Here is a 12,909-nt window from a genome sequence, read left to right as displayed (position 1 = left end):
CTGACAAAGCATAATAATAAGTTCATTTGAGAATCAAATATTAATTATTTAGTATCTGAAAAAAAATACATACTTTTCGTGTAAAACATTGCATGTTAAAAGTTTGAATGATTATTTTTATAAGGGTTGACAACTAAAGTTATTTATTTAATTTTTTTTCTAAAAAGGTGATACTTTACAATATGGATCCTACAGCTGAAACAAACCTGTTTTTGAACATCCATTCAATACAACCTGAATCTGAAAGCCAGAGGAAAAACAACCTGATGCAACAAATATTGGAATATAGTGAAAAGTAAAAAAATAATCTTTAGGTCTACATACTATATGAATTTAAAAAATGAAAATTCAATAGTGTTGTAACAAGGATACCATATGTAATGGGAAAAAAAATAAAAACTGCAACAAATAATCGATATTTATTCTTTACCACTCTATATTCCCATAAAATAATTAAAACAACAAAGAACAGTCCCATAAAATAATTAAAACAACAAAAAACTGTTCTAATATAGTAATATGTAGACAACGCGGTTTAAATTTGGAAATACGAGTTCCATATATAAATTTCGTTTCCTCTTTAAACAACGCAACAGAAATTTGACACCGTCTGATGTTTATCAGACTGACCGGATAAAGGGAAAAAAGCAAGTACCGCATTAAACACACAGAAACAACCACAATTTTGTCAATAGAAAATCTACACCATGTCTCTCTCTTTTATCTTTTTTCTTTTTTTCTTTTCTTTTGCTTCAAATGAATAAAATCTACACCATGTTAAAGCTGACATAATAATTAATAAGCCTTTGTTGTATGTGCGACAGAGTTCATCCACGTGTGATCTAGTCAATAAAAAATCTACACCAGGTCAAGCATGACATTATATATATATATATATAGGATTTGCCTATTATGCTATGGGTAGCTAAGAGGCCTCCCATGCTACGGCTCAATATTCGACTTTTCAAAATTCTAACGGTCAATCTGAACCGTTCATCTTGTTCTCCATATTAATATGTGCTTGGAGACCAAATTTTACATTTTTTGAAAATTTTTTACTATTTTTTTAGATTTATTGAATATCGCTGTTTTTTATGGTCCAGATTTGTCTGAAAAACAGCGATTTTCAATAAATCTAAAAAAATAGTAAAAAATTTCCAAAAAATGTAAAATTTGGTCTCCAAACACATATTAATATGGAGAACAAGATGAACGGTTCGGATCGACCGTTAGGATTTTAAAAAGTCGAATATTGAGCCGTAGCACGGGAGGCCTCTTAGCTACCCATAGCACCGTAGCCAAGTACATATATATATATATATATATATAGAGGTTGGCTAAGATCAAAGTGGTAGTTCCTGAGTTTTGGTGCTACCAATTTGTCGTTTAATTTTTAAATTTCAAAACGTCGATCCGAACCGTTCAAGTTGTTATCCATATTAAATTGTCGTTGGAGACCAAATTTTACATTTTTCTGAATTTGTTTACTATTTATTAAGCCACTTTGAAAACAACTGATCCAACGATGGCTTCTGATTTTACTATTTTGTTAAGCCACCGTTGGATCAATGATTTTCAAAGTGGCTTAATAAATAGTAAAAAAATTCAAAAAAATGTAAAATTTGGTCTCCAAACACAATTTAATATGGAGAACAACTTGAACGGTTCGGATCGACATTTTGAACTTTGAAAATTGAAAAACGAATTGGTAGCACCAAAGCTCAGGAACTACCACTTTGATCTTAGCCAACCTCTATATATATATATATATATAGAGTTAGGCTGGGGTGCTATGGATAGCATAGTGGCCTCTATGCTACGGCTCAATATTCGAGTTTTCAAAATCCAAACGGTCGATCCGAACCGTTCATCTTATTCTCCATATTAATATCTGCTTGGAGACCAAATTTTATAATTTTCTGAATTTTTTTACTATTTATTAAGCCACTTTGAAAATCGCTAATCCAACGGTTTTACTGTTTTGTGCAGCCACCGTTGGATCAACAATTTTGTAAAATACTTAATAAATAATAAAAAAATTCAGAAAAATGTAAAATTTGGTCTCCAAGCAGATATTAATATGGAGAATAAGATGAACGGTTCGGATCGACCGTTTGGATTTTGAAAACTCGAATATTGAGCCGTAGCATAGAGGCCACTATGCTATCCATAGCACCCCAGCCTAACTCTATATATATATATATATATATAGAGCTGGGCTACGGTGAGTTGCAAAGTAAAGCGACTATTTTACTTCACGCTCATATTTTGTGATTTTAAAGTTCAAAACGTAGATCCGAATCGTTCATCTTGTTCTCCATATTGAAATGTGCTTGGAGACCAAATTTTACATTTTTTGGAATTTTTTTACTATTTATTAAGCAATTTTGAATGCCGCTAATCTGAGGGTTCACAAAATTTTACTGTTTTTTTACTGTTCACAGCAAAACAGCAATTTTCAAAAATGCTTAATAAATAGTAAAAAAATTCCAAAAAATGTAAAATTTGGTTTCCAAGCACATTTCAATATGGATTAAACATCTAATGGTTCGGATCGGTCGTTTGGGCTTTCAAAATAAAAATACGGCGTGAAGTAGAAACGCGTTTTACTTCGCAACTCACCGTAGCCTATCTCTATATATATATATATATATATATATCTGCGCACAGAGTACATCTAAATGCCATTTATTCTTGCCTATCCTGTGCATTTAAATAAAAGATAATATATGTTTTTTTCGAAAATTTTGATAGTGGCCATCAAATATACGAACTAAAAGAAATTTAGCTCCTATATTAGAATATTGTCCATGAACAACTTAAATTATTTGAACCAAATTAATTTATTTTTTAACACATTCTATTTCTGATTCAACTCATTTTCTTCTCAGTCCAATTCAGTTTCTTGCCTATCAACCTGATTTAATATTTAAGTACCGATTTTTTTATTTATATAAAAAATAATTAAATTTCAAAAAATAACCGAAGCTGAACGGGATTTCGAAATCTACCCAAATCAGAAAAAAAAATTTCGGTAATTCAGTCCAAAATTAGAAAAAAATTTCCGGTTTCAACATTCCAAAACAGCAGCTAGAAAAAAAAAGAGAGAAACCGTAAAAAAAATTTCCGGTTTCAACATTTTTTTCTTTTTTCAGATGTTTATTTTTATTTAAATAGAAATATTTATAAATTATTTATTTTTTGTATTGAAATATTAGAAATATTTAATATATTTCTTTAAAAATATATGGAATACTATATAATTTAATTTATTAGAAAGACTGCTACAAATAACCTAGATTAACATTTTTCATGTCAGATTTTTTGCGGCTGTAAGAAAAATGAGGAGGGTTCAAATGCACCCAAATGCACCCTATCCTTTTTCTCCATTTTCAAAGTCCGAATAGTCAATCCGAACCGTTAGATGCGATCTATATATTAAGATGTGCTTGGAGACCAAATTTTACATTTTTTGGAATTTGTTTATTATTTATTAAGCCACTTTGAAAAATCGCTGATCCAATGGTCCAGAAAATGTAAAATCAGCGATTTTCAAAGTGGCTTAATAAATAGTAAAAAAATTCCAAAAAATGTAAAATTTTATTTCCAAGCACATCTTAATATATAGATCGCATCTAATGGTTCGGATTGACTATTCGGACTTTGAAAACGGAGAAAAAGAATTTGAAAGATAGGGTGCATTTGGGTGAACAAAAATTTGGGTGCATTTGAACCCTCATCAAGAAAAATTAATATATTTCTTTATGAGTTATTGGAAAAAAAAATAAAAGTGCTTGGATTATGAGTTATTGATCCCGGTTTAAAAGTCACTTCTAGGTAATACATAAAATTTTGTGATCCTTCTAGTACATTTAATTTATAAAAAGTTGTATCTATTTTGATAATTCTTTTTAATAATAACCATTAAATAACTTAAAATTTTTATTTTTTTCAAAAAAAGATACCACTTTTAAAAAATTAAATGTACTAGAAAGATGACAATATTTTATGTATTTACTTAGAAGTGACTTTTGAACCGGGATCAATAACTTAGAATCCAAACATTTTTATTTTTTTTTCCAATAACACATAAATAAATATATTAATTTTTCTTACAGCTGCAAAAAATCCGGCATGAAAAATGTTGATCCGGGTTATTTGTAGCAGTCTTTCTAATAAATCAAATTATATAGTATTCCATCTATTTTCAAAGAAATATATTAAATATTTATAATATTTTAATACAAAAAATAAATAAATTATAAATATTTCTATTTAAATAAAAAAAATCTGAAAAAAGAAAAAAAAATGTTCAACCCGGAAAATATTTTTACGGTTTCTCTCTTTTTTTTTCTTTTTTTGTAGGTGCTGTTTTGGAATGTTGAAACCGGAAAAAATATTTCCAGTTTTGGACTGGATTACCGGAAAAAAAAATTTCTAGTTTGGGTAGATTTCGATATCCCATTCAGCTTCGGTTATTTTTTAAAATTTAATTTTTTTTTTTGATATAAATAAAAAAATCGGAGTATGCCCTTATTAATGGAGTGCTTGCGGCAGTACTAGACTCGTCATTAGTGAAAAAAATTAGTTATGTTGTAATTAGTTCTGTCATAATAAATCAACACGTCATGACAACTAACTTGATCATGTTACATTACATAGCACATTACCAAATTTTCAAATTTTACTAATTAATTTTACATTTTTTTTCTTACTTTTTAGCATCTTGTTATTTTTTTCTATAAACTAGAAATCTGAAAAAAAAAAAAAAAAAGCTTAACTAATAACTAGTTACGTCATATTTGATCACATTAAGTGTAGTCACATCATAAATACATGTGACATGATTGTCTTTTACTATTTTTGTTTACTCCTAGTTTAATTTATGAGTTTGTCTATGTTCATAAGGTGCTTGCGACAGTATTAGAGCCATCATTAGTGAAAAAAAATTCAATCATGTTATTATCGGTTTCTCGTCATAGCACAATAATTGATCTAGTCATGACACATCACATAACATGTTATGTAACCAAATTTTCAAATTATTTTAATTTATTTTACAAATTTTTCTTATTTTTTTATTAACTAAAAATCTAAAAAGTTTAATTAAATATAAATTATTATATTGCATTTGATCACGTCACAACATCTAATCATGTCACATCACCTAACATGTTATATAACCAAATTATTTTAATTTATTTTACAATTTTTCTTATTTTTTTATTAACTAAAAATCTGAAAAGTTTATAATTAATTATATCACATTTGATCAAGTCACAGCGTGAATACACATAACATAACATAACATAACATAACATAACATAACATGATTATCATCTATCATTTTAGTTATATTACATCACATACTATACAGTAACATGACCAAAAAATCATAATTATTGATAACATACTATACCGTGACATGACCAAATCAGAATGTTAGTCTACTCGGCATGTGTTAGTATCTCTTGCGGCAGCTGCAGCATGGACTCTTTGAGTCATATTGACTGCTTCCCTCATAACATCTCCATGACAACAGACAAAAAAAATCAACATATTTGGAATTTTTGATGCTTTGTTACTTGTAATGCAGCGGAAAAGGGGATACAATTAATAAAGAAACAAAATTTAGTCATCTTTCCATTTCTTTCAAACAAAAAAGTATTTCTTTTTTTTTTAAATAGAAAGGGAAAAATTACGGATCTTCCACTATTTTCACAAAATTGTTTTTACAAATTTAAGCGTGTTATTAGTTAGTACATCATAAGAAAAACAAAAATCAACCTAAAACATAATCTCTAGTGTTTTATTTTAGGCAAAAAAGAAAGCCAATGAACTTATTCGCCTGAAAAAAGTTAGGCCTTCTTGGTACATTTTTTCAAACTAATTAAAAAATATATACTTGTCTTACAATTTGAAGAAAGACTCCTAGATAACAACCTTCCATGTCCCTTCTATTATCCACCATTTTTCAAAAACAGAATTAGCTGATCTTTTCAATTAAATTTCTTCATCTCTGACTGTGGATTCGATGGGGTTCTGCTCAGCCCAGACAGCCGCATCCAGATATCCGAGCTCGTAAAATTTATCGAGTACGGATTCATCCGCTGGCTCTAATGCCCAATTAAATAACTGTAATAATAAACACCAAAAAGTTAACTTGCTTGCACAGCACAGATTTTCTGGAGTAACTGGTAAATTAACAAAGCCCTTTTATCAATGATTTACGCAATGAATTGTTGACAAGATTGCCCTCACACTAATGGCATCTCTTTGAACACAAGACATTCCACCATTAGATTAGTACATACAACAAACAATCTTATGCTACACTTATAATTTGCAGCCAAATCTTTTTCCTATTTTAAATAATCAGATAGATAAACCTGACGAGGGCTGGCTCTATTCTCTGGATTGCAATCGGGGCTTATTCCAATTCCCTGTATCCCAATCCTGTTGGCTGGAAAAGCACATATGCGTACCTATGTTCAAGTTTAGAAGCAAACATTCACACAGTTAACAATATGTTACAGAAGTAATAACTAAAAGATAGGTATAAAAAAAATAAGAAATGTGGAATTGATACCGTTTGAGAAGCAGATGTAGGCGGCATAAACAAGGTCAGACCCCCATCAATGCATACTCGTTTACGAAATAGAGTTACTGGTCTAGGAGCTAGGTATCTACACCAGAAAAATATTAGTTTACTCCCTTAAAGAGAGAGATAGTGACAGAACAGAAAAGAAGGGGGTTTTACCCAGGAATAAAGGAAGAGGTGATAACAGCATCGATGAGGTCTTCCTTAGAGTCAAATTGATCCACAAGCAGACCCCTCGGTCTCCAACCTAACTGAGTTATTGCAACTGTGGGGCAGAGAGGAGAGAGAGAGAGAGAGAGGGTCAATGACACTTTTCAATAAACAAAGAGCAGGTCAATGAGAAAATAACCCAATTGAATACTTATCTTAGGATTAAGAAGAAAGGATAAATAATTATTGCTTACCTCGGATCCTTCCATTGGATCTGATGTGCACATCCTCAGGGAGGAACTCCTCTAGTATTTCTCTTAGCACTGCCTGCCGAACACAATCTTACAGGATTTCAAAAAATGCAAAAACTTTCCAAGTGTCAACCCCAAACAAATATTCCCAATTAAGATAAAAACTGTAGAAAGAAAATCAAACTAAAGAGGTGATCTCACTATAAAAAAAAGGATAAAATAATCATGTGTGGTGATCAACTTAAGGCTTGGGGAAAATTTATTGATCCCTGAGGAATGGATCCAAAGGGGTCAAAGGTAAACCATAGTCATGTTTCCAATGCAAATGTCAAGAAAATCAAATTCAGGTACCAACTAAGTCATGGACTAGCATTTCTTTGTCCACACCAAGTATGTACCAAGAACCAATTATAACAATTCTGCTACAATACGAACTTCTGAGTTCAATTTGAATGGAAAGGGCACACAAAAAAAAATTCTGAACTAAAATTTGCTTACGCCAAGACGAAATGCAGTGCCTTTGGTGCGGCAATTGTCAGCGAGAACTTTGGTCACTCTTAGCGCTTCCTCCATTGTGTTTCCAGATGCGATCACGGCACATACTATCGCGCCAGCTGATGAACCAGCTAATGGCGTTGTTTCCTAAAAATTCAAAGACGTGATTTTGATTGATGAATTCTGAAATAATGAGAAATCTGTACATTTGACAATTCCATTAATTGTTCTTCTTCACTGAATTGTCAAGGAAAATTTCTCAATTTTGTAGACCTACAGCCTTCCATTGAAATCGAAACAAATGTGCATGAGATCACATTCTTCATAGCAAATTGTATAATAAAAGAAGGGGAAGTATAAAGTATAAACCTTTATGTAACCCTTCTCAAGGAGATGCTTCGCTACGCCTAGATGGTAAGGAAATAACAACCCAGCTGCGCTAAAACTAAAACCAGGACTAGTAACCTTCCTTCTCTCTTTCTCCGCCTCTACATCCTTCTCACTCTGTTCCCATATCACCGATTGAACCCCCACCTTATCATTTTTTCCATTGAAGACTTCGGCTCCTGAAACAACTGGCCCCACCCGTCGGTCACTGTCAGCGCGGCTCTTTAACAATAAAGAAGCGAGACCGATAAAGATTTCTCCGGTGGCGACCGCGAGTGATCTTTTCTCTTTCTCTTTCTCTTTCTCTTTCTCTTTCTCTTCAGGCAAATTGGTGTCGGGGTTTGAATTTGGAGAAGCGCGAGGAAGGAAATTGGATCTAGGGTTAGGGTTAGGGTTAGTAGGGTAGGGGGATTTGGGGAGGAAAGAGAGGACGGAGGAGAGAGCGGACATCAGAGATACTCCACACAACGGCAGCGAAACGAGGTGACGTGGCTTCATTGCCAAACCAATGGTGCTGTTTATGCGCGCTTTTAGTTAGTAATTACACGTGGATACTGGATACAAAAGTACAATTAAAAAAAAGGAATATATAAACGGGAATTCGCTTCCTCTGAGATATTTATATTTTGCGTGACATTTTAAAAAATCTCAACCGTTCAAATACCTTCTTCACGAATCTTAAAGATCAAATAATACTGCCCCTGCGTCAATCCCGAATAGGCACCGGACACGTCGGTCATGCAAAATATGAGGTATCTCAGAGAATGGGCACTCTATAAGCGGTGGCATCACTTAAAAAAAATTAGCTATATAATAATCAATGGCATGATCAAAGGCATCCCTTCAACAAACAAAATTTACAAGACATGCAAATCTATCTCGACAAAACCAATAATTTGACTAACCTTCGAATTGAACGGATTCAACTGGGATGGTGCAGATTCTTGTGCCTCGAATCTCTGTAAAAGAAATAAAATAACCAATTATATACAAAGACAGATAAAGCCACCTAATAAGAAAATTAGTACCAATAAAAAAGGTGGAATTTATTTATCAAATTTTAGGGATTTTCTTCGAAGCCCAGATCCGAATTGATCAGAAAATTTGAAGGTAATTGTATCTAAATTTGACAAATATTTTATATATATAGATTTTTTTTTTTAACAGTAAAATAATTTTATCGGCGAGAGGAGGATCACCAAAAAAAAAAAATAGAGAGAGGAGAGGAGAGGAGATTGTAAAGGAGAGAAGGCCAATGCACAGGTTAGAAGGTTTTTTCTCTCGTTAAAGTTGAAAAAAAATTAGAGGGAAGTTTCTTTCAAAAAAAGTCGGAGAAGAGAAAAAAAAAATTGTACGAGAGTGATTTCTTTTGAATGGAAATCCAAAAATTCCACTTTATTTGTGGACAAAATAATAGTCATAAATTATGGAATTGTAATAACAGAAAATCAAACATTATCATATATATTCCCTTATCAATTTTGTCAAACATGATAATGGAATTGCAATAATAGATAATCAAGCTCTAAAAGCACGATCCTTTCAATTTCTACGGTAATGTACTAGGGGCTTATATTTACATACTGAAAATTAGTTAATTCATTTTAATCAGTCTCGCACAAGAAATTATAAAATTTGAACTGTGTTCAACCAGAATTTTTTTAAAAGCAATAAAATTAGGATTGATTTTTAAAAAAAATCTACACTATATAAAGTATATTAAAATAATTAAGAATTACGTCTTTCCAACAATCCTTCTCATAATGATAATCAAAAGGTTGATATTTATCTTCTTCTTTTTTTGGCGAAATATTAATAGCAAAAAATAATGCAAAATTACATATTATTATAACGATAAATAAAAAAAATGCAGTACTCCATTGCAATAAAATAATGTCACGGAAATTAATTTAGATATCACTCCATACATCAAGTTAACTCCCACAATTACTTGTTTGATTGAAGCGATATAAGTCTAGTGGTGGTTTCCTACGCATATCATAGTTGAGAATGCACTAAATCCAAATAAGACTGGAAATTGAATTGACCGGACCAGAATAGTCACCTATCAACTGAGAAGGTACTGAATCAAACTAGATTGAGAAATAAATCAACCAGTCGAGAATAATCATATCTAAACAGAAAATAAACAAAAAAAAGAAAGAAAAAGAAAGGCATAGAAAGAGACAGAAAACAGCACAAAACAACACAAACATCAAACTAAAAACGGAAGGTATATTTTTGTACACAGACAGAAGATCACTTGCCTTTTCATCACCGAAGAGGAGAAGGCACCCGCGATTGATCTGTTACTTCAGTCCGATACTCAATACGATGGAATGAGCTCAACGAGAGGAGCTTTGCCTTTTTCCTTTTTTGTTTCGCTTATCGCACCGCATAAAGCACCGCTTTATTCATCTTTATGTTGGGCTTTGTGTTGATCGTATTAGCACTAGTGCGGTGCACAATCTACATGTTGTTTCTCTGATTAATCTAGTAATTAACTTGTTTCAGTAAAATGAAACGGGTATCGACTTTTTTTCAAGAAAAAAAAAAGTGAATATAAAGAATAAATGAGAGTAAACTGAGAAGAGGAGAGAGAGGGAGAAGAAAAGTATGATACATTAATTAGAACATTTTGACAAAAAATTTAAGAGGATATTTTGTTGGATAATTTGATAAGAGTATTTTATAAAAGTGTACTAAGATCCGGTCCACACATAGTATCAATTAAATGTCTAAGTTTTCTTTTCTTTTTTTTGGTTAGTAAAAAATATCAAGAAAAGTTTCTACGCATATTTGCATACGTTGGTTGTACTATAATATCATATCATGATAAATCATACAAAAATCAACTTGCAATATTCTATTGCAATGGAAAATGTCCCAAGAAATCGACGAATAATTTTTTTTTTTCATCGATGTCGTGCAGCTTCCGAACTAACTCTTACCATCATTAGAGGGTTTAGATTATCTCCATTTTTTAAGTTAATTTTGTTATAATTTTATACAATCAATATCATTAAAATTTCATCAGACGGTAATAAACCATTATAATGTGCAAATAATGTTGGATAAGCTCCCAATTAATTGCTATAATTTTTTCATGATTTACTACAAAAATGTGTCACTATTCCCGCACTAGGATAAAAATGATTTTTGCCGACGATATTTTAGCAGATACTTCTACCGATGCGTGCATTCAGAAAATGTAGTACTTTATGTCGGTATATCTTCGAAAATATTCACTTTTTACTTTTACATATCATAGTGGTCTATTTTTGTAGTATTAAGCTAAATTTGAACAAAAACTATGAATAATCGTGTCTCCAATTACTTATATTCAAGACACTAGCAATTAAATAATTAATCAATCACAGAGTACTAGCAAACAAGTTTCATCGACAGTAAGTTCAAATAGATGTAATTGTAAAGATACATGATTTCTGATGTGGTTGATCATAAATTCGAAACCAGGTAAATTTTTTTTTTGTTATAATAACAAAGATATTAAATAATTTAGTGGCTTGAACTTCAATTTTTACTTTTACCAAGAAAAATATATGTAATTGCATAGCTACTCCATAAAAAGTTATTTTTCATCACCGAGGGAAGGCATCCATATATACATACACACACACATACCTTATCTGATTTCAGAATTCAGAATAAGGTAGATGATAAGAGTACGCAATAGTTGGGTTAGTTGCACTAATATTTCCTAACATATTGTTTTTTGTTAACACATGCGGTCATCAAAATATATACGCTAGTCAGAAAATATTGCATGAGTAATGAGTAGTCACATATACATACTTATCAACATTTTATTTAACTCAGAGCTATACATGCATATATAGAAACAAAACAGAAAGGAAAAAAAAAAAGAATCTTTAAAATTGAAAGAGAAACAAATTTCACATCCAACGAAATATTCACAATCTTAAAAAAAAAACTTTTTAATTTCTTTTTTTTTTGGAGAAACACCAAAATATTAATTGTGAAACCAAATTGAACACCCTAATAATTGTGCCACTATGGCTTATTAAGGACTCTCTTGGCTACGATAGCCGCCTCGACCACTGACGATATTACGTCGGACACCTCCTCTGCGGAGCATGTATTCCCCTCAAACGTCTTCTTCTGTCCTCCTGCGTTCTTCACCATTCCAAGACAGCTCAGCAAGCTCTCATTGCACACTGTGCTCAAGTAATCATCTGACAACAAAAATTACAAGAAGATTAAAAAAAAAAAAAAAAAACTTAGATATAATATTAATCTTGAACTTGGTTAGTTTTTTTTTTGGAGGGTAGGGGGAGAAATTACTGTTACTAGCGGCAACACACGAGTCATGGAACATGCAGCATGCGTCGACATCATCGCACGGGGCCTCTCCTGGGCAACCGGTGTAGGAGACTCCGCAAAACTTCCCGTACTTCAGCAGCAGTGGCTCTAGAAGCAGCAAACAAATACAATTAAAAATAAAGTAAAACATTCACAAATTCAATTTTGCCATCTCAAATAACAATATTTGATATTTTGTACAGTTTATCTCACCTGAGCAGAAATCTGACTGGCATGTCCGGCTGCATTCCTGTTAATTAATTCAACATTATAGCCTGTATTAATTTATGTTTTTCAATTTAATTAAGTGGTCCATAAGTAGAATATGTTAATTAGGAAAAAAGAAAAAAAAAAAGAATGTTCTTAAAAATAAAATAAAAAACACAAAAAAACTTTAGATTGATTGAGATTCATACCGAGGAATCAACAGCAGGTGGCATCCCGAAGTCGATGATATCGGAAGATCCTACAGCAGCGAAGAGAAGGATAATAAATTGGTGCCACAACAATTTAAGCACTATTTGCTTCAAGGGATTTATCTGCCTTCTTTTACAAACCATTTTATCCCTGTTTAATTATTCTATGCGTGTGTTTATGTGTATGAGAGAGAGAGAAATGATTAGCTTCTGAGGAAGAAGAAAATATTAGTTGATGGAACATAATTTTTAGACATGTATGTAT

General features: G+C 31.6%; 2 protein-coding genes across 2 annotated transcripts; both read right to left on the bottom strand.

The window, feature by feature from the left end:
- Positions 1-5,684: 5,684 nt before the first annotated feature.
- LOC144566847 (Acyl transferase/acyl hydrolase/lysophospholipase superfamily protein) lies at positions 5,685-8,405 on the bottom strand. The gene is made up of 7 exons (XM_078316882.1): positions 7,867-8,405; positions 7,501-7,644; positions 7,006-7,078; positions 6,761-6,866; positions 6,590-6,686; positions 6,390-6,485; positions 5,685-6,135 (listed from the first exon to the last, which is right to left on the bottom strand). Exons 1-7 carry the CDS (start codon positions 8,380-8,382, stop codon positions 6,004-6,006), a joined length of 1,164 nt encoding a protein of 387 aa, XP_078173008.1. The 5' UTR covers positions 8,383-8,405; the 3' UTR covers positions 5,685-6,003.
- A 3,322-nt stretch (positions 8,406-11,727) lies between these two features.
- Positions 11,728-12,852, bottom strand: LOC144566727 (phospholipase A2-alpha-like). Its single transcript, XM_078316747.1, has 4 exons — positions 12,645-12,852; positions 12,442-12,478; positions 12,211-12,336; positions 11,728-12,101 (listed from the first exon to the last, which is right to left on the bottom strand). Exons 1-4 carry the CDS (start codon positions 12,786-12,788, stop codon positions 11,920-11,922), a joined length of 489 nt encoding a protein of 162 aa, XP_078172873.1. The 5' UTR covers positions 12,789-12,852; the 3' UTR covers positions 11,728-11,919.
- Positions 12,853-12,909: the final 57 nt, after the last annotated feature.

Source organism: Carex rostrata, chromosome 15 (assembly GCF_964058835.1).
Source record: "Carex rostrata chromosome 15, lpCarRost1.2, whole genome shotgun sequence".
NCBI classification, from domain to species: Eukaryota; Viridiplantae; Streptophyta; class Magnoliopsida; order Poales; family Cyperaceae; genus Carex; species Carex rostrata.
Note: the sequence above shows the minus strand (reverse complement) of the source record. Positions and strands in the feature narration are given on the sequence as shown.

Excerpts from the sequence above, each read along its gene's own strand:
- LOC144566727 (XM_078316747.1), bottom strand. The coding sequence starts at position 12,788 with ATGGTTTGTAAAAGAAGGCAGATAAATCCCTTGAAGCAAATAGTGCTT. Across the intron at positions 12,479-12,644 it reads CACCTGCTGTTGATTCCTCG|GAATGCAGCCGGACATGCCA; the intron begins GTATGAATCTCA and ends ATTAATTAACAG. Across the intron at positions 12,337-12,441 it reads CCAGTCAGATTTCTGCTCAG|AGCCACTGCTGCTGAAGTAC; the intron begins GTGAGATAAACT and ends TGCTGCTTCTAG.
- LOC144566847 (XM_078316882.1), bottom strand. The coding sequence starts at position 8,382 with ATGAAGCCACGTCACCTCGTTTCGCTGCCGTTGTGTGGAGTATCTCTG. Across the intron at positions 7,645-7,866 it reads TTGAGAAGGGTTACATAAAG|GAAACAACGCCATTAGCTGG; the intron begins GTTTATACTTTA and ends TTGAATTTTTAG. Across the intron at positions 6,867-7,005 it reads ATCCAATGGAAGGATCCGAG|TTGCAATAACTCAGTTAGGT; the intron begins GTAAGCAATAAT and ends TCTGCCCCACAG.